We start from the raw sequence: 25,071 nt of genomic DNA on the forward strand, positions 1-25,071 counted from the left end.
AGCTCATTCAGTTCCAGCTCCTTCCATGGGCAGGGACACCTCTCACCAGACCAGGCTGCTCCAAGCCCCATCCAGCTCAGCCAGTGCAACATCACTGTGGAGAATTAGGAAAAACTCCTGTAGGAAAGGCGCCTGTAAAGGGTGCTCTGATGTGAGGAGGGAGCTGGACTGAACTAAACCTCTGTCTCTGCCCTGTGTTGGCTTCTACATGTTGTTTATACCTGGATCCTAAATCAGGAGTAGCATCAGCCATGGAGAATAAATCTTCATCCTGGTGTGTTGGATGATGCTCTCCTAAAGGGATTGAGATGTGCATATATTAACTTGTTTCCCTGGCTCCACAGGGCCTGTTTAGGCAGAGGTTATGAGCACAGGCAAAGCAATCTGCAAAGCAAAATGGGTACCCCAGGGCCTCAGAAATGTTTGTGGCTGATCTTGAATTTTGGGGAGCATCCTTTCCACTGCAGGTTACAATGCAAACTCTGTCTGGGGTTGTGGAAGGAGTCTGGGATCTAGTGAGGGCTCATCCCATGGATAATGACAGGAGTTGCCAGCTTGCTCAGGCACAGCTGCAAGGCCACACAAACCAGTGCTGCAAATAAATCCATTCTTGCTTCATACCCCATCCTGACAGTTCCCTTTCCAGCAAGGCTCCCAGGGCTGGGATGTACAGCCTTGACACTCTCCCAAATGCCCACTTGGAAAAAGCTGCTGTGCTGATGCTGCCAGCTCCAGTCTGGCAAAAGCCAACCCCAATTACAAAAGACAAGCAGCAGGAGCAGTCCCTGACACTGTTTTCTTCAGCAGTGGGAATTATGGCCTGTTCTACCAGGGTTTGAAGGCTTTAGCCTGTTCTCCCTCCTGTGCTGAGCCCAGGGTCTCCTCACCCCAGCTGAGGATGCTGAGAGTAGGCTCAGAGAGTCAAAAAAATTAAGAGCTCCCCAATGAATATTTTACATCATAAATTGAAGAAGTTTTCTGCACCTGTCCCTACAGATGGCAAAACCTATCTGTGGACAACTAGATTTGGATGCTTTATCCTCAAATTGAATTAATGCCACTCTGTCTCTCACAGCTGTGATTACTCCACAATCAGACACCATTCCTGGCTGGGACAAAACCTGTAGGGTCTGGTAAAAGCCACTTGCAAGGGAATAGAAAAAGCTCCACCAATTTAACAGCTCTGGTTTCTGCACTGAAGGAGCCCCAAAGCAATGGTGGTTTCAAAAACAGGTCAGCAATGTTGTGTGTGTTTATGTCAAAAAATCTCCTGTACCTTGGCATAGGCAGTTCTTTTGGGAATGCATTTGTAACCAAGCTAATGATGCAAGAAGCAAAGGGAGCAGTGTCTTAGAAATTATTTAAATTTCCAAGTGAAGCAATTCTGCCTCTATCCCATTGTCCTTCAAAATCTTCATTTTGTATCTGAAGTGTAATTTTTTTGAAGCAAGGTTACCCATTTGCAGCAAATAAAATGGAACCATTTATGAACAAAAGGTTGAAAGAAAATACTTATTTTCTACTTAGATAAAGTATTCCCTCTTCAGCCTGATTTGCTTGGGAGAGGGAATTAGATGCTACAGAAGTTTTATGGATGAGGTATCTGTGACCAGCTCAGCTTGATTTATTTCCTATTGTCTTCAGGCTAACAAGGAGGAGGGTCAAGAACTCTTCCTATTGTCCTGTTGAGGAGCTCCATTGTAACAATAGATTTATGTATCTCCCTCATCCCCAAACCACCTAAAAATAAGATTATGTTTTGCTCATTAATCTCAACAAATTGTGTTCTGCTTTGTTCAGGAAAACAAGAGCTATGGCTTTTATGGTGCTCAAGAAAAGTAAGGACACAAACACTGAAGGTCAATAAAATGCACTTTTTATTCTGTATCAATGAAAATAGAGCCACATGTAAATAAAGACGTGTGGAAAAAAAAATCAACATTGATCCTCCCTGAAGAAGTACAGTTCATTGTGCTAAAACCCATTTTCCTTTGGGTTAGAAACAGTTGTCTGCCAATGCTTTAAAGTGACCCACGATTTTCCTTGTTGTTGAATTTTAGCAAACAGAAAAGTGCAACAAGAAGCTTCCTACAGATAAACCAATTTCCCCCGAGCACACACGGCAACGTCCAGGGGTGACAGGAGAGTCACAACCAAGAAAAGCATCCCAAGCTTCCTCCTGGGCAGCACACAGGTGGCCAAGGGAGCATCCACTCTGCACAAACTGTGTGATTTCCAGCAGAAAGATGGTCCTTCCTTGCTGCAATTCCTGATTGCTTTGCAGGTTTCAGATATGGTAGCAGAGATGCATTCCTTTCATAGATGTTCGCTTTCAAACACTTTATTTCTTTTTTCTTTTCCTCTAGGTTTTTATAAGCTTCCTGCTGTCAAAACACAGTTCTCAATTGCTTTTGTAGAAATAATCCTGAAAGGCAGAGGCATTTAAAATCCTCCCAAATCCTCAGTATATTAACAACAGCAAAAAAGATAGCTGGGCTGTTGAAAAATATTGTCGGGAACATGAATGTCATTTGCATTGGCGAGTGTACAAAGAGCAGCAAGTAGTAACAAAAGAAACATCACCCCAGCAATAACCCTTTCCCCCAATTTCTTCCTTGCAAAAAAAAAGTTTTCTCAAAATACTTTTCCTCCCCACAGTCCCGTGTCTGTGAATCACATACATTCAAAAGCAGCAGTCACTCTCTAGATCAGGTTTCCCAACATGAGCTTTTAAAACCAGTTGTTTTGCCCAACTTCTCCACGAGGGTTGCACAAACACAATTATACCAGCTGGTGCTTTTTCAGCTAATGGGACACCTTGAAACTTGAACACAGAAAGTAAGGACCTCAGGGTAAAAAAAAGAAAAAAAAAAAAAAAAAAAAGGATTTAAAGCTCACTATGCTTTCAAAGTCCTGCTAATGTTCATGGAAAGATTCCTACAAGCAAGGGATTAGTCCCTGTTAGGTGCTGGAGGGTGGAGAGACACACCACAGCACAAATGTGCCACAAATGTGGGGTGGGGAGTGCTGAGCTGGTGATACAAGGGAAGGAAAAAGATGCACATTACAATTTCAGCAGGAAAAAAAAAGTAGAATAAATAGAAGGCAGGTTATGCCAAAGTGGGGTGCTCAGCACAGCCCCGTGGGTACCTTGTGAGGGCAGGCTGGTTTTTAGGTTCAACATCTCTGTGCAGGCTTGTACAGCAGCTCCTGCTCAGTTTAGTTTTGTTGTCATTTTGGGTGAGGGGGGGAAGCCTAAGGAAGAAAACCTAGAAAAACAGTGCAATGTTTTGACTGTAATGAGGTCCCCTGCGATGACAATTCATTAAAAAATAATCTCCCCCTGCCACTAATTGTGATTATTCTGTCACCATGCTCCTACCAGGATACTTCTGCAAAGCTGAGGGTGCACAGATCGTGCCCACCCCTTGTCCCTCTTTCTTCCCAGTATAAATCCCCTAGATTTTTCTTCATTTAGGAGCCTAGGATGACTAGTTGCCTAAACGTGTGGGAACTCATAAGCATATCAAAGGGATGGGGGAGGCAGGGGAGGAAGCCTAAACCCCATGTGTCCCTCCCAGAGCCAGGATTTCAGCCTTCAAAGCCTGGTCTGGGGTGGGGGCTACACTTCAGGAACCCCCCATAAGCTGCCCCTTCCCTTCCCTGCTCTGCTCTGCTCCAGGTGTGGACACAAACAGGACCCAAAAGTTGAGCACATCTGCCCACAGCTGGATCAGCAATGCTCAGATGGAGGGCTGCATGGCAGGATTCAGCCTCACAGCACCTGGTGCTCAGCCCCTTGTCTTTGTCATCATCTCTCTCTGTGGTAGCAATAATAGCTTTATTTTTAACTGTGCTTCTCCCCAGAGAGAGTTTGCACAGCTTATGCACATATCTGGCTTGTGCAAGGATATTCCAGACAGCCATGAATTTTGAGCAGTTACTTTGGATGGAAATTACTGACAGTTCAGACACCAAGAATGTGTCTTTTGGATTCCAATATGTGTTAATTAAAAAGTGCCCTTTCCCTGATGGGGTCAGTTGATTTTTATGGCAATCCACCTTGCTGTCCCAATCTTCAAAGACATCCTCTACATTTCTGCATTCAGCATGCAGCATTTAGTAGGGCATGAAATCTTGGACCCATTTGCATTAGACAAGGGCCTGAAATTAAAATTCTAGTACCCACAGTTCTCAGTTTTGAGAAAGCTCAGCCCACGCTGGGACTCAGTGTCCTGGTCCCTCTGCACGAACTGGGTTAGAGAAATTAATGGAAAGACTTCCACTGACCTTACAAGGAATATTTACACAAGATGCTCAAAGCTTGAAAATATTTACCTCCAAAACAGAGAACACAATTTAGAAGATCTGCTGAGACCACTTTACTGAACCACTCAGTCACTGGCTGGTATTTAAGCAGGACATTAAAAAATCTGCTCTTGCTACAATTCTTATTAGCATATTATTTCTCCTGAACACAAACAGCAAAACAGATCATTACCTCATTAAATCTGCTGATGCAACATCACTTAATCAATCTCCCCATTTCTACAATTTGCTAGCCTAATGATCTAGGCAAGAAAACATGGGAGGAAGGAAGGAGACAGAAAAGGATATAAAGAAACAAATAAGGAAGGAAAACACTGCATTTCATTGTGGAAAATATCCTGTTCGTATTATGTAGCTTTCAAAGCACAGAAATTAACTCAAGATACTCAGCTACACCTGCACATAAAAGCCCAGGCAAGTCTCTGTGCAGAAGAACAGTCAATGGGTATGTAAGGTTTATGAAGCATATCATGTCCTAATTCATGTGAGGGTGGTTGGCAGGACTAATGGGATTTTGTTACATAAACTGTGCTGATAAGGCATTGGAGCTTTAAACTGTTAGCAAGAGTATTTTTATGGCTGGGATGTTTTCCAGACAAGATATGGTGAACCTTTACCTCTGCTTGCAGCCCCACAAGCTGCCCCACATCCCTTACAGGACTGCAGATCTCTTAGAGGGCAAATAATCAACAATCACCAAGTAAGGGGGGAACAAAGCTGCCCTAGGAGAAATGCTGCAGCATTCCCAGCTTGAGGAGCATCTCTGAATCCCTGTGAAACCAGGGGCAGGGGGAGGCTGACACTGAGGTCAGGTGAAATGTGTCCATGGAAGGGAAATAGTGCCAACTGTTACATTGGAGAAAACATAGTTTGTGTGCAGGTTTTCTGGGAAAGCTCATTAGCCAGTTGTGCCCTGCACAGAAATGAGCCACAGCTCCCCTTGTCTGAGAGCAGGGATTTTATTGGGACAGCTGAAAGGAACATTTACAGACCTGCTTCACACTTCAATGCTAATGAGCTTTTCCACTGGTATCAATAAATTCTCCTGCTCACAAGTTTAGCTTTCCTTTGGCATGCATTGCCAGATAAATCCTTTATTGTCTTTCTGGTAGCTTGCCCAATTCCCACCAGGCAGATTTTTAAAACCCAAATCCTGCCTTATTGCTGGCTACTGCCTCTCTCACCCAATAAATTCAATTTACCACTTGATAGAATTAGGCAGTTGGTGGCCCTCAGCCTTTCCTTTAAATAGAAAAGAGATGTGTCTGGGAATCTACAGGCCATCAACAGGCAGCAGGAAGGGTTGGGAGGTGCCATTCCATCCTTGCACCCATAATCCTTCTTTAAAAGTCCCATTGTGGGGGGATGCTGCAGAATAAACCCCTTTTGTGACTGATTTCAGGAGAAGGATGTTCACACTCACCTACTGATGACCTCAAAGGGATGAGCTCTGAACATGCACTGAGTGCAATGGGGTTGTTGGCATTCAAAAAGCTGGGTATAAACAACTAGTTGAGGTGATATTTCAGCTCTGAAATTTTAAGGTACAACCTGACTGAGCTTGTTTGTAATGCCAGGACTCCTAATTATACCTAAAATAAAATAAAATAAAATAAAATAAAATAAAATAAAATAAAGAAGCTGTTGCCAAATAGCATTTGATGATTCGAGTGAAGAAGGCAGTAATTAATCCTGCAGGGACAACAGAGGACTAATTAGAACCAGAGCAGAAATTTTGTTTTCCTTTAGAAAAAAAAAAGCCTTTTTCCATGAGAGCTCAGATAAGATACCCAATTTACAAACTGAACTGTGACCTCCAACTAATGGTCCTGGCAGCAGCCTTGGATGCAATTGAATTCCCAATGATTAGTCAGAAAGTGATTTTTTTTTTTTCCTTTTTCTAGGAAATAAAAGTGGTGACAGAGAAAAGAGGTGAAACATGTCAGGAAAATCTACTGAAAACAAGTCCAGAACAGGAAAGTGCCCACATGTCTTGGCACAGGACACGTGGAGAAGCTGAGCAGAGCCTTAGGTTTGCCTGAGGAAATACAGAGAAATGTTACTATCCCTACATGGCACTGGTTCAAATTGCTGCTGGGGCTGAAGTTCACCCAAAGTGTAACTGGAGCAGGAATGGTCACACACATGGCAGAAGCTGGTGTCTCACTCCAGTTCCCCTTCTCATTGTGGCTCATTAAAACCCACAAACACCCCAGTCCCTGCCATTCCATGGAACACTGCACTACTCAAGGGTGTACAAAAGAGCCGCGAATAAAATAAAATAAAATAAAATAAAATAAAATAAAATAAAATAAAATAAAATAAAATAAAAATGAAGGTTTGTTTAATAAAACAATGCCCTGAGAATGGCAGAAGCCTTGCCCTGTTATTCCTGTTTAATCTGGAGACTTGTTGCTAAACCACAGATTGAGAAGGATTTTGTGAGTAACCCTGTGAGCCATCACAGAGATTGAGGACATTACAGAGTCTAGGAAAATATCTAATAACAGAGCCAGGTGTAAACCTTTGAATGTGCCTTGACAAGCAGGGAATAAGCCTGGGAATGGGGCTTGGGCAGACCCTAGGAATGTGCCCAGAGCCCATGGATGTGCCCAGACCCTTTGGACAAGCCCAGATTTTCTCATCAATGGTGTGCACACATTGAGGAGCAGGCTGAATCCAGAGGGATGAGAACCCAGAGGGATGAGAATCACCTCCAGATCCAGCCACTAATGAGAAACCTGCACATTTCCTACAGCCTGGGATGTGCAGGTCTGCCAGGGCAGCACTGAAAACCAGCTCAAATGCTATTGATATTTTGATGGCATTTTCAGACACTGTAATCACCTTCCACTGGACTGGGGAAGAGGCTGGAAGAGGGTGTGGGTGTTGTTGATGTATCCATATCAGCCCACTGCTTCCAGAAACTGCATAGTCACTGAGACACTATTCTCAGTGTTTGGCACCAAGGGTGGATTTTAGCTGATGCCTGAATAAATGCCTAATTTATTTCTATGCCATAGTTTTAGAATATGCCAGATTTCTCTGCTGTCTGTTTGATGAGTATTGGCTCTCACAGCTATTATCTGGAAAATTGGCAACATGCTCCTTCACATGGTATTTAAACTGAAAACCAGAAAAAAATAGGACATAACTAAAAACCTTCAAATTTTACCTCCTGTTTGTGCTATTAAAATCTACAGAATCACCAAATGATAAAACAGAACTTGGGACTTTCTGGAAATCACTTGGTCCAACCCTCTCTGTTCAGGGCCAGCTGCAAATAGAGAGTCCATACACTGATGTTACATATTTTAGATACTCTGTGCCCCTTTCCAACAGGATTTTGGGATACTGGAAGAGCTTTGGCTCTCCTGAAGCCCACATTTTCCCCTAATAGCAGATTTTTGAATATCCTTTAATGGACTTTCCCTGTCCCACAGGGAAAAAAAGTCTGCCAGCCTCATCCTGTCCTGGAGCAGGGAGGGCTGAGCCCAACCTAGCACAAAATCCTTTTTATAGGGCTTTTAATTAAGGCTAATTGATGTATTCATGGCAGAAAGCCAGACACAGAGTTGGTGCACACCAGTAGTCTCAGATTGTGGGCCAAACAAGCTTGCATCTCCAAGAAGAAAATAACAAAGAAAAGAACATATCTGCTTTATAGCAAACAGATAAAAAGGTTTGTGAGAATACTGCCCCAGATTCCTGGTTCCATGTGCCATGCATCAGGGGGCTGATTAGCATAATATAAGAAATAAATACAATTTATTCAGCATGGCCTGGTCAAGCCCTTTTTAAATGCTTCTGCTATTTGAGTGTACAAAATCAATATGTGCCTTCTTGTCCCACTGTGCACTACAAGGTCAATTTTCTGCCTGGCTAAATGCACCCTCAGTAAGGACGATTTTAGTTTGTTTGTCATTTGTTAGATAGCACAGCACTGATCTTTGCACAATATTCTTTATGTCAGTAAGAACATTCACTGCTTCTCTGCCAGAAGAAATATGGATTTTTTGTCAGTTTTAGCTCCATTCAGCACTTTGCTTTAACATATTTCATTTAAATACACCATAGCATATTAAACCAAATAAAACATGTAGAGATTGTGTTATCTGCTTGCACCAAAAAAATTAGGGGAGAGTTATAAAAAATATTCCCAGATGTGGAAATCTAGATGGATCAAACTTTTCCTCCTACAGCCTATTAAGAGCAATGTTAACAAAACCCATTCAAACCCTCCTCTGCAGGAAAATGGAATTTGAAAACCTTTTTTTAAAAAATAAACCAGGTATCACTTTGACACCACCTCACTTAGGGAAAAATGTATTTATTTTAAAAGACAATCTGTCCAATTCTGACATCCAAAAAGATAGGCTTGAGTTTTCTAAATGCTCTAAATCCAAGTTAAAAAAATGTAAATTTCTCACAATATATCCTTCTATGTCCTCACTCCCAAATTCCAATTAAACCTTTGGCTTTTTTTTTTTTGTTTTCCCTTCCAGTTCAGGACATCTTTTCCCCCAGAAGCCTCTAAGCTATTTCATGAGCACAACATCTGTTTTCTGACCCAAGCAATGATGACATCTGTAGAATGGTCTCAGTTATTTCCAGGGCAATTGCTCTTGGCTTTGCAAAGAGTACAACATTATTTCTGCAGCATCTGAAACTGTCCTGGGATCCAAAATGCATATTAAAGTCTGATCTGGTTATCAGATTCAGCCTTCACACCTGTGCAGCAGGGTTACTCTCCATGTGGTGGCAAATGAAGACTGAACCTGAGTCTAGCAATGAGCCCAAACTCTGGTGCAGCATCAAGCCCCTACAGTTGTGCTACTTCTGCAGAAAAGAAAAATGGACAAAGCTTAAGTTTGTCACCTCCAGAATCAGCTCTGCTCTAACCCCCGTGCCCTGGCAAAGACAGGAAAAAAAAAGATTTACAAATACAAATTCAGAAGAACTGAATCCTCACAACAACACAATTTTTTTCCCAGTAATTATCCTGAAGTGCTGTTCTATCTCTTATATGCAACATTACACAAAAAAAGCTATTAAAAGTACTCTAGTTCATTTGCTTTGGGAAGTGTTTACTTTTCTGTACACATTTTCTGTACACATTTTATTTCTATTCCAGAGTCCAGAAAGATAAAATCCACTGGTGTGCAGGTAAAATGCTTTGGACACACAAAGCACAGGGTAGGTGCTAAGGATGCTGTTCCCAGCATCTGGCAGGAACATCTGTACAGGTTTTGAGCTCTTACAGGAAAGGAAAGGAAAGCATGCAGCCAAGAGCTCCCTCCCCATGGTGTGTCACTGCTTGAGCACTGGCCTGGGTGGAAGTGACACCTTGGTGTCCTTATTGCACTTAATGACTACAGGTGGCTGCTTTCAGTCCAACCTGGACTACAGGAGTGTGAATCATGCTTTTTGACAGAGAAGGAAAGCCCCAGTCACTCATCACATCATGCACAATGACATCTCCACGAGGGGACAAGGACAACCCCATGGGAGACGAACTGCTGACGACTCCGTGAAGCAACATGAAACGCTCCCAACACGGATTTTGGAGGCAAAGTCCTTCAGAATTGCACCAGCCATTGCCAACCCCCCAAACTGGGCCTCCCTCAGCACACAGAGGCTGGGACAGCCCATCCACAGGCTGTGCCTGCAGGGCACCCATCACACACTCCACTGCTTTGTGCAAGGTACAAGCTGGTTCCACTGAACTTGCAATGGACAGTGCTGGGATATCAGAGTCAAAGCAGCACTAGAAACAGACCTGGAGACACTGTATTTGTTTCATGAACTTGGTATTTTACACTATTTAGCCACTCACTACACATTTAAACCACTCAAGCTGCACTTGAACTGTAATAGACATTCTGGGCCTGCCCAAATGATTTTCAAGGTCAGACTAATCCTGTTAACACATTCTCTCATTGTAAAGTGGCACAAAGTTACACCTGACTTGCAAGATAAACCTAAACAGAGATCCCTTTGCATGCCATGCAGTTCTACCTAGAATTAATATCAGTCATAGAGAAAGAAAAGCAGTCTGTCACAAAGGCAGAGGAATTAAGGCTAAAGCTTTCTAACAAAGCCAACCCCCATTATCCTGCTGTCTCTTTTACAGCATCACTTCATGATGCATTCCAGGAATTTTAACAAAGTCTGGCCCCCAGACTGAGCCTGAGTGGCTCAGCTATTCACCAGGCAGCCCTGGGCAGTGGCTGTGTGTCTGTCTACGCCAGCAGACCAAGTCAGGCAAGAACATTCAACACTTGACATCTTGGCACTTGAACTATACCCACAAGGTCTGTGCAGACTCCTGCAGCAACCCTGTAACTCCCTAACCCCATAACCCCCCCATTCTTTCAGAATCCCAGGGTGGGACTTGTCACAGGAATGGCAAGCCCTGTTGTTTTGCAGGTGCAGGTTGTTCTTGCAGTCCAAACCATGGCTGCAGAGTCATGGACTTGCACTTGTGTCAGAACAGCAGCTGCAAATTACAGCTGAAAATTCTGACAGAGACAACTGCAGCTGTAGAGAACTAAAATGAGCAGGTGGCCTGACCACCAGGCTTTGGGAAGAGCTGTCCCCTACTGTGGCTTTTTGTTCTTTCTCCCCCTTTTTTTTTTTTTTTTTCTCTAATTTCCCTAAGAAAGGGGCAGAAACAGGACAGAAAAAACTGTCATCTCCCAAAGGCCTCCATGAGTTGACACAACAGAAGCAATGACTTCTCTGGCTTTCTTATGAGCTTTTGGAGCTCTATGGGATTGGATTTTACAATATGAAGAAGATATGTTCACTCTAAGATGTAGATTCATAATTGCCACTACTGCAAATGACAGTTTGTTTGGGTTTTAGGGATTTTTTTAGTTTTTCAGGAAGTGAATTTGTTTAGCCTAGTTTTCTAATGTTAAAAAATGGATCTAATACTGGTGTGTGTTTAGAATGCTCACTAATTATACCCATGTATTTGATATACCTGATTCATAGTGATGCCTTGTGGTACATACATATTTTACTCCAGGCACTTTTGAAAACACAGGATCTTGATACAAGAGGTCATTTAAGCCATAGCCAGGGGGAATCCTTCTCTGAAGGAGCCACTGTGCTCTGCTGGGCTGGCCTCAAACTACACCAGGTAACACCTCTGAAGCTGCAATGGCAATTTCTGCTATGCATCTTGTGTACCTGGATTCAAACCAGTGCAAATGGAGAGGCAAAAACCCTCACCACACTCAGGGGCAGAGTCCAAAAGTCCAGCTCCAAACAGGAGATCAAACAAGATGCAGTGCAAAGCCTGCCCTGCTGCAGCCCTGCAAAGCCAGCAGCTCCAGCCCAGGAGTGGAGAGGGGGTCTGAGCACAGCCCAAGGCTGGGAGATGCCAATGGGAGGCAGCTAAGAGGAGGGACAGAGCCTCTGACACCAACCTGAGGGACTCAGTGTGTGTGGGACCTGTGGGCACTGCAAGCCTGCTCCTGAAACGTGGCCCCTCCATGCACTGAAACCTGCAGGAGCCCCAGGCAGGAGCAGCACTCCAGGCAGGGCTCCCTCCCCCAGCACACCCACGATCATCCACGCACCTTGGACTACACACAACCACATCCTGACCAGTTATTGTCTCTCTATCTAAAGGCAGCTGCACACTGATAAATGTCCTCAGGAAAGAGAGTGGAGGGGGATTTACTGCAGCCTTTTAACTTCAGGCTTTCAAACCTGCTCACATGGTTCCCAAGAAGCTGAACTATGGATGTTCTCTCCCTTGCTCAGACCTCGCGCAAAGTCTTTCTGCCAGGGGCAATAGGGGGGACAGGGGAAGAGCAACCTCAACCCCACAAAAATGGGACATGCTAATGAAGATACTGACAGAACCAGACACCACCACTGAGTGCTGCAAAGAGAATTTACATAATGTTACTCTAACAGTTCAGTAAAAATGGCATCAGTAAAAGGAGGCTTTCAAGAAATAAGTTACCCCCAAACACTCAGGGAGTGCAACCGAGAGAGTTTCTGTTAGTTTCATTTTGTTACATAAATCACCATTGTTATTATTCTTATTATTATTATTTCTTACCTTACGATGTTAAAAGAGCAGGAGAATACTTGAAATAAAAGGCTGTGCATGCACAATACCCACACAAATAAATTCCAGTGATCCACCCTAGCACCAGGCACGGTGCCTTTCCCTGCCCACTGAGCTGAGCCCTCCCTTTAGGAGGAGTAGGGGAATTCATCACCAAATATACAGTATATTGTCATGGAATGATACCAGGAAACAAACAATACTAACAGGAGTCTGAACGTGTCCTTCACGTCATATTAATCTACTGACAGTGAGGAAATAAAAGCTCAATTCACCCAGCCTGAGATCAAAACTGTCATGGCAATATTGGCAGGTTAGACCCTGATTCTTTAAATAGTACATTGCCTTTGTTAAACAAAAGTCATTCTTTTATTACATAATAGAGATTATAAATAAATGTAAAGTGTGCATGCAGTCAACTGCATATTATACAAGCAATATCTATGTTAATAATTGCTTTCTTTGGCAGGCCAGAATCCAGCTGGACATGCAATATTTACATATCAAAATCCTTGGTGTGTTCAAGTCATATTGGATGCAAGTGAAAATATATATGTATATATATTTACCGTATACACACACATTTATATATATATATGTATAAAGGTATATATACACCTCTGCATATATACTGTATACATATATACACATAGGTATATGCTAAAAGTGGATTTCATCTTTTTCAGATTCGGGTGATGCAGGCCTCGAAACACTAAAAATATCCTGACAGGGTATCTGGGGAGGGGACTGGGGTGATAAATGAGACTTGGGGGAAGAGAGCTGGGATACGTTCTTTTCAGACAATATTTTTAAAATTTCTGCCACCTGCTTCTCAAGGGCAGCCATCCTGCTGCTTAGCAGCTGGATATCTTCTTTGAGTTCGTGCTTGACTTCCTGCAGCGTGGTTTGTAAGGCCTGCTCAGGAATGGGGTAGAAAGGACACCTAGCATCCGCCTGGATGGGGCTGTGCTCCAGGGGGCTGCGAGTCTCACCAGCTTTATCCAAGCGAAGGTCACTTTTTGTGATTCCACTGTCACAAGAGTCCGTTTTCCTCAGTGGGTTTTTATTTACACCGTTCTCCGAGTCATTGGACTTGGGGTCATCGGACAGCAAGCCCATGGACTCGGCCTTTGTGACGTTGTTCCAGTCCTCCTTCTTCTCCTCGTGGGCGCCCATGGTGTTCTTCAGCCGGAGCCAGCCCTTCCCGTTCCCATTCTTCATCCTCATGGGGCTGTTCACCTTGAGGCATTTCTGCTCTCCGTTCCCGTTCGGCTTCAGCTCCATCACGTCGCGGTTGTTCTGCTTCACGGCCTCGCTGCTTTTCATGTAGGCCAGGGTGGTCTGGATGGGCGTGATCTGGGACACGGTGACCACGCTGGTGCCCGTGATGGAGGCCCCGTTCTGCACGCTCCTGCTTTCCACCTGCAGCTGGTTCCGCTCGGGGTCGGCGTGGGTGGAGCCCTGGTTGCGCATCTCCTTCTGCTGCTTGAATTTCTGGAAGAGTTTCCGCACGGGGTGGTCCACAGGGATGCTCAGGGTCACCTCGTTCTTCTGGCGCAGGCGCTCCTCTTCCTCCTTCTTGACATCGCTGATCTTCCTGAAGATGATCTGTGGGGGGATAAATCCACGACAGAGTCAGGACCCAAAGGACACCACATGGAAATATTAATTTGAGATGGGTAAAAAGTCTTGAGAACAGCCATTTCTCTCTTTATTCTTAATTCTGATCTTCCTTTCCATCTTAATTTTTTGTAGTGAATTCAAATGGAGCTGATCAAGACACAGCAACCTTAAGGTTAACCACTATAGACAGGGTACTTACACAGACACACACACACACTTTCTTAACAGGATACATTAAAAGTGGCTTTCACCTTTTTTCCTGATGCAGAAGATACTACTACTTGAAGAACTAAAAATATCCCGACACCAACGGAAGGAAAGAAACAGAATAAAGAGAAGAAAGCCCTTGACAAGGAACCCAAATACTGTGATGCCAACCTACCCATTACTCACACTCATACCTGCTCTGTCACTATCTTTAGTACAGATCAAAAGGAAACAGTAATTCAGCAGGGACTACACAGCTGCAAGATAAATTCAATGTACACACACTTCCAGAAGCTGGAAAATCCCAGCTTGCTATATTCTTTTTGGTTTTGCTATTAGGGTTATGGGTTTTTAGGAGTGTTGGAGGGTGCAGTTAGGTTCCCCATGGGCCACATGTGTGGCTTCACACACTTTACAAGTGTTTACTGCAGAATTAGTATGTCTAATATGTGTAGGTGAACTGGAAGCATCGTGGAGAAGCAGCATAACAGGGCTGTGTGTGGCTCTAAATCCCAGCAATATCCACCATCTCATCATGCCATTTAATGCTGAGTTATTTCACCCAGCAGCATGTCTCAGGCTGCTACAGAAAAAGGAATCTGAGCCTCAAGCTGAGGGAGGAGGATCCACAGAGCAAAATCTTTTTGTTGATTTTCTGCATGTTACTCATATGATTTTTTTTTATTTTTAGGTTCATCCAGTTTTCTTGAATGTGGGACCGGGAATCTGGGAAACTGGTTCTCTGTTTGACAACACTGTGAAAAGCAGCCTGTGATTAAATACAAATATGGACTGTGAAGGGATCGTGTGGTAAGAAAAGGAAAACAAAGCCCTTGAAATACACAAACAAAACTCTGTGTCAGCCAGCTGTAGGCTTTTGAAATATCAACTTGAGTATCCATATTTGAGAATCTATTTACTTTCAAGTCTCACATCTTCAGAAGTCAGCAGAGAAGTGCCACGATGGCAACAGATCCTTCACTGCATGAATCTGGGATGAGCTGGACTTCAAAGCTTCATTAGAGAGTTTTCAAATGCAGTAGATATCTCCTTGCCTGCTGCTGATAGGCACAGCTGCTTATAATAATTTGGTTAACTTGCTTATTAGAAGCCCAGTTAAAAAAATATAAACAAAAGCAAGGGACAACCATGGAAGTTACTTTAATCTGACTACTCTGACCTAGATGCAGTGACACATTCCCTCATTTGGAGGCTCCCCTTCATTAGCAGCTGCCCTCATGGAGCTACTCTCTCTCTCTCATTCTCTCTCTCTCTCTCTCCCTCTCTCTCTCTCTCTCTCTCTCTCTCTCTCGCAAATAATGGCAAGAGAAACTGCCCTTAATTCAAAATTGAGTGATCACATTTAATTGAAGCCACGCTCTCTAAAGGCACATTTGGAAGGTGGGTTGTGTGTGATGTTTTGTTTGTGCCTCTCTTGCCCCAGAGGGCAGCACAGCACCTCTGGCAGAGGATGCAGCAGTGAAAGCAAGCAGCTGCAAGGATGTGTCCCCAAGGAGTGTCTCAGGGGACATGGCTGGTTCCTCTCCTGGTGTCCCCGTTTGGCTGTGCTGCTGTGCTGAGTGCTGAGTCCCTGATAACATCTGCAGGGGGGGAAACATCCTCTACCCAATGCTTTACAAGGTTGTGTAGGGACAGGAAAAGGAGAGTAGGCTTAGACTGGACCCCAGGAAGAAATTATTTACTGTGATGGTGGTGAGGCCCTGGCACAGGGTGCCCAGAGCAGCTGTGGCTGCCCCATCCCTGGCAGTTTTCCAGGCCAGGTTGGAGGGGGCTTGGAGCAAGCTGGGATAGTGGAAGATGTCCCTGCCCACGGCAGGGTGATCTTTAAAGTCCCTTTCAACCCAAACCATTCTATGTTTCCATTATTGCCCTGCTTTCTAGCCATGAATCTGTGTCACAGCTTGAGCCTCCTGCTCCCTGCAGGTGGCCTGTGCCTGGCAGCTGCTGTCCAGAGGCAGTGGGGGATGCTGGAAGGGAGGCAGCTCCAGCAGCCTGGCATGGGCCCACAGTGCTTCCCTGGCCAGTGTGGCACTGGATGTGCCATTGGGAAAGGCAGGAGGCACCTCTGACAACTTCTGTCCTACTGCATGTTTATGATAACCAGATTGACAGCAACAAAGACCACAGCAGCAGGTTTTGATTCCTCTCCCAAAGCTTGCACTTCATTGAAAATTACCCTCACCTCCCTTTCTCCCCCAGTCCAGTCTTGGTTCTTTTATCCCTCTTCTAGACTCAGTTCAAACCTTCCCCAGACAGAGGTTATCTCCCTGCACAGAATATAATTATCAGTGACTGCTGGTGCTGGGTTTGGCAGAAGAAAAGCCAAAACCTCTCTAATCTGACACCACCTGTACCTCACACTCCTGAAGTGTGTCCTTATAGAAGTCAGGAAATTACTGTGAAGCTTTTTACCCCAGAACCACTTGGCCAGGTGTCATTTGGATGGGTTGAGCCCAGTGGAAGAGGGGTCTGAGCATGAGTGCTGCTGTGACTCCGAGCAGAGCAAACACTTTGGGAACAGCAGAAAGGGATGGTGGCCAAGGTGGCAAATGCCATCAAATACAGGATGCAAATCTGGTCTGCTGTGTGAGGCCAAGGACCCACTGACCACTCACAGCCATGAGCTTTACCCCATGGTGAAGCTTTATGGCCATGCAGTGGAGAAGACACACCCCCAAAGCCCTGCTGTCACCTCCTCAGAACGTGTCCTCTCAGCTTCCTGCAGGACACAAGCTGACAGAGCTCTTCAATGAGTTATTTCCCTTTTCTTCTCGTGGGACAGACAGATGCTCCAGCCTGGAAGGGTTCTGGGCAGCTCCTTTGAAGAAGCAGATCTGCCACATGCTGATTAGTGCAGAAAATGCCCAGAGACTCAGAAATCCAGGGGTTAGCTGAGAGTCAAGAATTCAGGAGTGATCTGCCTCAGTGTTTCCAATGGAGCAAAGGTGGGGTGGAGCACAGCTCTGGGCCTACCCTCCCCTTGGCTCTCTATGTAACCTGTAGGTGTTCATAGCTTTTTGTTATTTTCTTTTTCACTCTGAAATGCAGAACCAAGCAGACCCTGACACCCCAACTGACCATGTGGGGCAATGGCACTTTGGATGGAGACTGAGGTCTTGGTCCTCACTCTCCCACTGAACTACTCTGCCAAGGAAATCATTTCACCCCATGGAGAACTTCCCCCTCTTCCTTCTCCTCAACCAAGGAAGATGCACCCCTAGCACAGCAAGGATCCAGTTTTGGTCAGGAGTACTTGAGAGCAGTAGAATATGTACAAGTAAAAGAAAAGAAAGATCCTAAACAGACAAAGAACTGAAGAAAAAAAAACAAGATGTGAATTCTAGCACTAACAGGGCAATATTTATTTTTCATTACCAATTTTTTCCATATAAGGAGATTTTTCATGTGGCTGGATTTAATCTGCTTCCACAGTGGTTTAAACTAAACCAGAATAGTTAAAATGTGTTTACATTTACAAATGTTTACATGGAAACGTAATTCTATTAATGTCTAATAACTTTAACCAGCTTTTTTTCTTTATAAATAAGAATTGAAAAACATCTCATGCAATCTGACATTTCTCTGCAGATTGAGAGAGCATTATTTTGAAATCTTAAATTGTATGAGCTATTAAATTTGTCCCTGACCCTTCTCAGAGAAGTCACACATAGGCCTGCCCAAATGCATGTCCCAGGAACAGTCACAATCTTCAAAGAAGAAGCTGAATTAAGTGTATAGAGTTTATTTCAAGGAGTAAAGAGCCACACTCCTCTCTTACACCAAGTTCTAAATTCATTAATATAATAGACATTAAGTGCAGGACTCCATTTCCTTTATGGATCAGATTGTGAAAGACTCTTCCATGAGGCACAAATTTTGTCCCAGGGGACCAGATTCCTGGGTTTCTCTTAGTGAATTTATTTTGGGAAGAAGGGGCAATAGAGATGACATTAATTACTGAGCTGGCAAAGATGAAGCAGAAGTTAACTGACATTCAGCAATGGGGACTGAAACACTCAAGTTATTTATGAGGCAGGTATGGAGGAGAAAACAGCAATTTGAGATTCTCCATCTGTCTCAACCTCAGCCTTCTTTCCCTCCCTTCCACACCAAGTGGTAACTGATGTGAGTGTGAACTCTGTCCCTTCCAAAGGGGGCCCTTACCCGAGGTCCTGGCAATGGATGTGTCACTGCTGGAGCAGCTCCTGTGAGGTGCCAGCTCATATAACCAGCCCCAAAGCCAAGTGCAGATGAGGGCAACAGCAATGAGGAGTCAGGGAGGCAGCTCAAAGCTGAGACACACACACTGAATTAAAGAGTAAAGCTGTGGCCTTTTCAGGTGCTTTGAAATGCATCCCTTGTCTGCTGTCTTTTTTTGTAGCAGTACTGTGGAAATCATCCCTCCATGACCTTGCTCCATCCAGGAGATCTGCACAAAGATCCCTTAATAAGTGACTCCAAGGCAGGTACGTGAAGGGATTACAGAGCTGGTAAAAGTCTTGAAGAATTACAGGGAGTTCATAAAAAGTGGCAGCTGTTTGACCAGAGATCATCCTGTCCTGTGCCTGAACATCCCATGCTGTTGTTAGTGGTGTTCAAGGTGTGCCTGCTCCCCTCCACAGAAATGCACGGAAAGGGACAGCCATGGATCCACAGGGAGCACAGTTGTCATGGTGATGGATGCAGTGTGTGTGCACTGACTGGGAGGGAAGGAGGGAGGGAGAGCCACACAAAGCCACCAAAAAGCAAAGATTTCACAGTGTGAAGAGCCTGTCCTGGGAGAATTGGTTTGACTCAGCTCACTGGACATTTCTGCAGCAGAAACACAACACTTCAGTCCCCACAGCCACATCCACTCAGTAACCACAGGTCACTCTCATTACAGCACAGACCAGGCTGATGTCAGTGCTGATCATCTCTCAAAAGTTTGTTTCAGGGGTAATTATCTTGTCTGATTCAATGTCTTGTAGGAGCCCCATCTCCCTTGCATCTGATTGTTCACAACCCAATGTATTTGTCCAGATCCCTGTATTTTTGTTCCTATTTATTATAGCAACTTCTGAGAGGGCATCTGAGATCAGTAAGATAAGAATCAGAGAAGCACAGAATCATTAAGGTTAGAATCAAGATAATCAAGTTAATGGTTGATGATCTTGATTTATTCATCAGGTTAATAAATTTGAAGAAATAGAGGACTCTTTTTAACCTGGATCCACCTGACAGCACAGGTCCAGAGCTGTACTTGAAAACACTGCAGATGGAGCAAGTGGGATGAGCAGACAAAGTGAGCTGGAGCTTCCCAAGTGATGGAGGCAGGATCTCAGGGAAATGCACCCTTCTTTGAACCACACTGCATAGCTGGCAGCTGGATTGCAGCTGGCTTACACCCACCCAGCAGCTCCTTCACCAGCTTTCAGAGCCCACCAGAAGGATTTGGACTGGTCCACCTCCTCCAGGAATGTCTAATTCCCATTCAAAAAGGGAATTAGAGTGTCCTCACAAGGTGTGTTGGCCTTGGCTTGTTTTTTGCTTTTATATAAGCCTTTTTTTTTCTTTTTTTTTTTTTTTTTGGAAATAGGAGAGCTGCCTTCCCTTGCCTTCTTGGTCTGAAATTACACAAGCTTAGCCAAAGCTGGCAAATGGATTTTAAAAGTTTTGAGTGGTATAACTAATATCCAATACTGCAATAACACAGATCTCATTTTCTTTGGAAATAATGCTACAAGGCTGTACAACATAAATTTCCATAAAGATGTCTGCAAAAAATACTATTAATTTTCACATCTTGGAGTGCACTGTACAAAAGTAATTTACATTTTTGTCATGCTAATGTGGAAGGCAGATTTATGTCAGATCCAGGATTTAGACAGACACTGGATACCCCAGCAGAGACGTGTGTGCTATTTCCTGCTTCTGAAAATACATAATACATAAATACATAAATACATTTCCTGCCCCATAAAATACACCCAATTTCCAGAGCACAGACACTTGGAACAGGGCTCACCTATAAAGCCTCTGTCTGCATCTGAACTCACCCTCCAGGAGCCCTGCACAGCAGAGAGAGGAAGACAAAGGCACTTGGAAGGTGTGAGTCATTTCTTTCACCTGCAGCTGGATATTAAAGCAGGTCAGACAAGCTGTACCCTGAGCTGCCTGCTTGTCTCTGGTGTCTGCACACCAGCTCCGTGCCTGTCGCCTCTGAGCAGACACCCTCCATGGATGGTGGGGGTGGAGGATTCAAATCCCCACCTGGGGCAGTGAAAATGTCAGGGTTTGGTGCAGAGTGTATAAAAAAAGCCTCCTGTAGTTATTCTCTGTGTATGTGTGTGTGTTTTGCACCCTTCATCTGATGCTGGTTTTATTTCCACCCCAGGCTGTGGGGATATTGCCAGTTCCTGGCTGGGGTGAATTCCCCACAGCCTCAGGGCCCAGCCAGTCCTTACAGACAAACTTTATTCTGCCAAAAGCTGCAGAGGGAGGACAAGCCATGACTGCCCAGGAGACCCTGCCAGCCTGGTGGCTCTCTGTGAGAGCTTGTGGAAAATCAGATGGAGCATCCCAGACCCTCTGAGGCCATCAGAGCAATGGCTTGGGAAGGGTTTGCTGGGTTTGGCAGTGCCAGTGGTGGGAATGATCCCAGCAGGATCTGTCCTACAACACCTGAGTGGGATGAGCTTTGCACTGCAAAAGGGTGGGTGTGCAGAACAGACACATCTCAGGTGGTCTCCAGTTTTCTGGAGGAAACCCACCCCTTCCTCCTGGTTCTCAGTACACTTCCCTTCCAGCAGGGGAATGGAGATGCCCTTCCCACAGCCCCTGGGAAACTGGAGACCACCTGAGATGTGTCTCTTCTGCACACCCACCCTTTTGCACTGCAAAGCTCATCCCACTCCAGGTGCTGTAGGACAGATCCTGCTTGGATCACTCCCACCACTGGCACTGCCAAACCCAGCAAACCCAGCAAACCCTACCCAGGCCATTGCTCTGATGGGCTCAGGGGGCTCTGGGATGCTGCATCCCTCAGTCCTTGAGGACTGGTCCTCTCTAGGAGCCTTTAGCTGTCAAAACAGGGCATATCTGGGATCCTCTTTTCTGATATTCTGAAAACTAGGCCAGTCAAACCCAATTCCTAATGTATAACCCTTGGTGAAAAGGCTTGCTCCAAAATGAACGTGTTTTTAAAATCTAGGCAGGTCCCAGAGAACTAGACTCACTATTAATACTTGATGTTAAAATGCTTTTAAATCTTATTTTTCAGGTTTTCTTCTTCAGAAAGCTCCCAAGACATTACTAATACCTGATGCTAAAATGCTTTTAAATCTTATTTTCCAGATATTATTTTTAAAAAACCAAAAAACCTCCATTATATTAAAAAATCTTCCTTTTTTGTCTACTTTAATTAAAAAGTGAATTTAAAAAGTCAAACTATGAAAGACTAGACAGAAATGGATTAACAGGAAATGACCCCATACAAGCCTTTAGGCTGCTTCCCCTAATTCACTCCTGCAAATCTCCATAAACTCATAGCTCACTTCATTAATCTGCACTCCAAGGATGCAGAGTAGATGGTTTGAAATGATGGCTTTATTGTTCTTCTGCTCTGTACACTCCTCAGATAGCTTCACTTTGATGTGAAATTCAGCCTCAAAAACAAACTGCTCTAACAACTCTTTTAATTGCTCTCCAGTAAATTCCCCTTAATCCTCCTGTCCCAGGAACTGTTTTGTGTTAAACCACTGCTCCATCTGCGTGTGAGAAAGGAATCACTGTCCTTGGCTGTGCAGTGAAAATGACTGACTGCTGAGCAATTAGTTAATCTCCAGGATAGGGATGTCTCACTAAACAGTCTTTCATGCTGGATTTTGGAGGAAAAGAAGATTTCTGCAGGTTAGTCTTCCAGCTGCTTGAAAGAAACAGTAAATAATAGCCTTTCTGCAAATTTCCATTGATCCTCACTTCACAGATACAGTAACATGCTACAGCAAAAACTTCCTACCAAGCACATTTTAATTTTGCTTTGGAGAAACTGTATTCACATGCATTCTTCCTCAGCAACTATTGAATTGACCTGCAAAAGATGTGAAGATTTCCAATCCAAGTAACAAAGTGATGTCGCTTCAAGGAAATGAGAATTATTTCCATGACGCTGAAAAAGCCCTTTTAAGGGATATTTAGTGGCATTTTATGTGCAAGGAAGAGGTTCATTCTTTTATGATGACTTAGTAAAGATCTTTGTCCCCCAAATTGCTCATCTAAAGAAAAATCAGGACATGTAATGAGGGAGACACCCTTCAGAAAAGCACAACAACAGCCAATAACTGATTTCCAAAGTCCAGAAATTCCATCATCTCCTTACTGATTGTCCTACTGTTTAGAAATTGATTACTGTAGGTCAAATTTTAATCTGATTCCATTTCATGTTCACAATCAACTCTCACAGCACCTGAGTGCTCTTGCAGAGAGACATCTGTGCACGCTGGCAGCCAATTAGGCTGATCTGCATTTGTGAAAAATCATGAATATTAAGAAGAAAGTGGTTGAGAGCTTGACCCATCCTCTTTATGCTTGGTATGGATCTGAAGTCATCCTGGTTTAATTTAAAACACGTCTGGATGGAAGAAGAAAGAGGAGAGAAGCGGGCAGAGATCCAAGTCTCATTTGTCACATCCCTGGAGCATGGTGGCCAAACACACAGAGCAGCAGGCTGGGATTCCCAGGGATGGATTATCCTGCTGGCCTGACCTTCAGCCAAGTGGGAAGTCCTGGACAAATCACTCTTCATGTCTCCATCTCCCCCGGTGTAAGACAGGATAATAACACTGCCCTCATTTCCCCAATTAACTGGAAATCCCTCTGTCACTGCTAACTATTTACAACTGAGAGACTAAAACCCATGGCTGACAGCAGAGAGAGGTCACTGTGCTGGCCTGTTGCCAAAACTGAGGCACTTCATTAAAAAAAAACAAAAACCAGGCACAGAAAGAATGCACATAGGTGCCCTCAGGGCTTCAGCTCAAGATCAAGGGCCAGGGCACTGCTGCCCTGAGATGTTTAGGGCCGTGCACAATGGATGTACAGTGCTACATGAAGTCCTGGTCTCATGCCCTGAGACATCAGCCTCAGGTTGTTAAAGGCACTGACACCTACTGACACCTACTCTGCAAAGAAGGATCACTCAGATCACTCAGCTGGCCTGATGGATTCTTTAATCAGTGTGATTACACCTTCAGCCAAGTGTGGGCTGAGCTATGGAGTCAGATTTCCTAAAGAAATGCCAAAACCTTCTCTCCTCCCTTGGCAAAATTATACAGTTTTCCACCAGCTACAAGAGTGTTATCTGAGAGCAGCTCAGTTTCCTCTTCTGTTCTTTCAGTCACTCAGGCCTGAGCTCCTCCTGCCCAGAGATGCCTCCACCTTTTCATAACCCGGGGAAAACAACTCATGGATTTCTTGTGGCTGCAGGTTCAGCTGTTGTCTCTGATGTCTGCTGGGCTCTCTTTGTCTGCTTGGAAAGGGATGCTGAAGAAGGGCACTGTGCTCCTTTGGAAGTGGGGAGCTTTGCCACTGTTTTTAAATGAGACTGGAATTGGAATTGATTGCTTATTTTTGCTGCTTTTTCACTCAGTATTTTCTGTTTTCTTTGCTGTAACCAAACAGCAGATGCTTTAGCATGTTGCAGAGCAGACAGATTCAGAATGATTTCTGCAATACTATCCAAGTGAGCAAAATGCTCCTTCCACATACAAAATCACTTCAATCAATAAACCAGAAAGGCTACTTTGTTTATGAATTTATGGTGGGTTTCAACCAGGGTCTGTTGCTGCTTGGCCTTGTAAGATCAGTCTGTTGCAGAGTGAAGTATTCATCTGTGGCCTCAGAAGGACTGTGACCATGGTCACAGCTCCTCTTGGGCTCCTGTCACAACTGGAAGCCCAGCTTTAGCCTCCTAACTCCTTTTCAGGACCCTAAATCCTACACTGAACTCAATAAAAGGACAAAACTGGATTTGAGAGCTGAAATAATGCATTGAATCAGAGTCTATTCTGTTTTCTGTATATAACACAGAGTTGGTTAAACATGGGAGCAGAGGACAATTTGAGCCTGACTGCTGCAGTGTAACTATTACTGAGCAGTGTCTTGTGGGGACCCCTGTTCCCTCTCACAGGTTAGGTTTATCCACTTTGGGATTTAAACTCAGGCCTTCCTTCACTCCCTAACAACCTTCCCATGTAAGCAAGTCTAATCTGGACTGGTCCTTTTGTGGGTGAGTAAACTACTTGCAGATGTGCTCTTGATGCAGAGTATCACATATTCATCTCTCCTTCCCCTTTCTCTTTTGTTCCTTGCAGATGCAATTATTAGAGAGCAAAGGGCGAGGGAGATATTTATCCTATTTCTTTATCAGGCATTAAGGCAGAGGCAAAAGCAGATTTCTCTTGACAGGATTTCTTTTTTTTCCATTTTGCAGATGCTTCTTTCTCCTGCAAGAAGGGAAGCTGAGGTATTTACAGAGGGAGAAAGAGGAGCCTTGCAGATGGCTAAAAATCCAAGCCCATTAGACCTAAGATCTTTCACAGCATGTGGAAGTGAATCCCAGCAAAGACAGCCTCCACCCACCCCAACCAGACCATCTCTTGACTTTTAGAGAACCCCACAGATGTAAGGAGATGGTGACATGTGGCACCACGTGGCACACTAGGGCCACGTTGTCACCACCAGCCCTGCCAGCACATCGCCATTAGGTACCCCAGGGTTTAGGAGCCAGAGGGAGCTTCCCACTGCCTCCCAGCCCAGCTGAG

The 25,071-nt window shown here is 44.3% G+C and overlaps 1 protein-coding gene across 1 annotated transcript in view; it reads right to left on the minus strand.

Annotated features, from left to right (window-relative positions):
- Nucleotides 1-1,859: 1,859 nt before the first annotated feature.
- KCNH5 (potassium voltage-gated channel subfamily H member 5) overlaps nt 1,860-25,071 on the minus strand; it is a 162,371-nt gene continuing 139,159 nt past the window's right edge. Inside the window, exon 11 of the mRNA XM_071426250.1 lies at nt 1,860-14,026. Coding sequence (XP_071282351.1) covers nt 13,079-14,026 — 948 coding nt within the window. The 3' untranslated portion in view covers nt 1,860-13,078. The remainder of the gene's footprint in view (nt 14,027-25,071) is intronic.

This window comes from Agelaius tricolor, unplaced genomic scaffold, assembly GCF_023055355.1.
Source record: "Agelaius tricolor isolate 1412-34295 unplaced genomic scaffold, bAgeTri1.0.p SCAF_5, whole genome shotgun sequence".
Classification (NCBI taxonomy): domain Eukaryota; kingdom Metazoa; phylum Chordata; class Aves; order Passeriformes; family Icteridae; genus Agelaius; species Agelaius tricolor.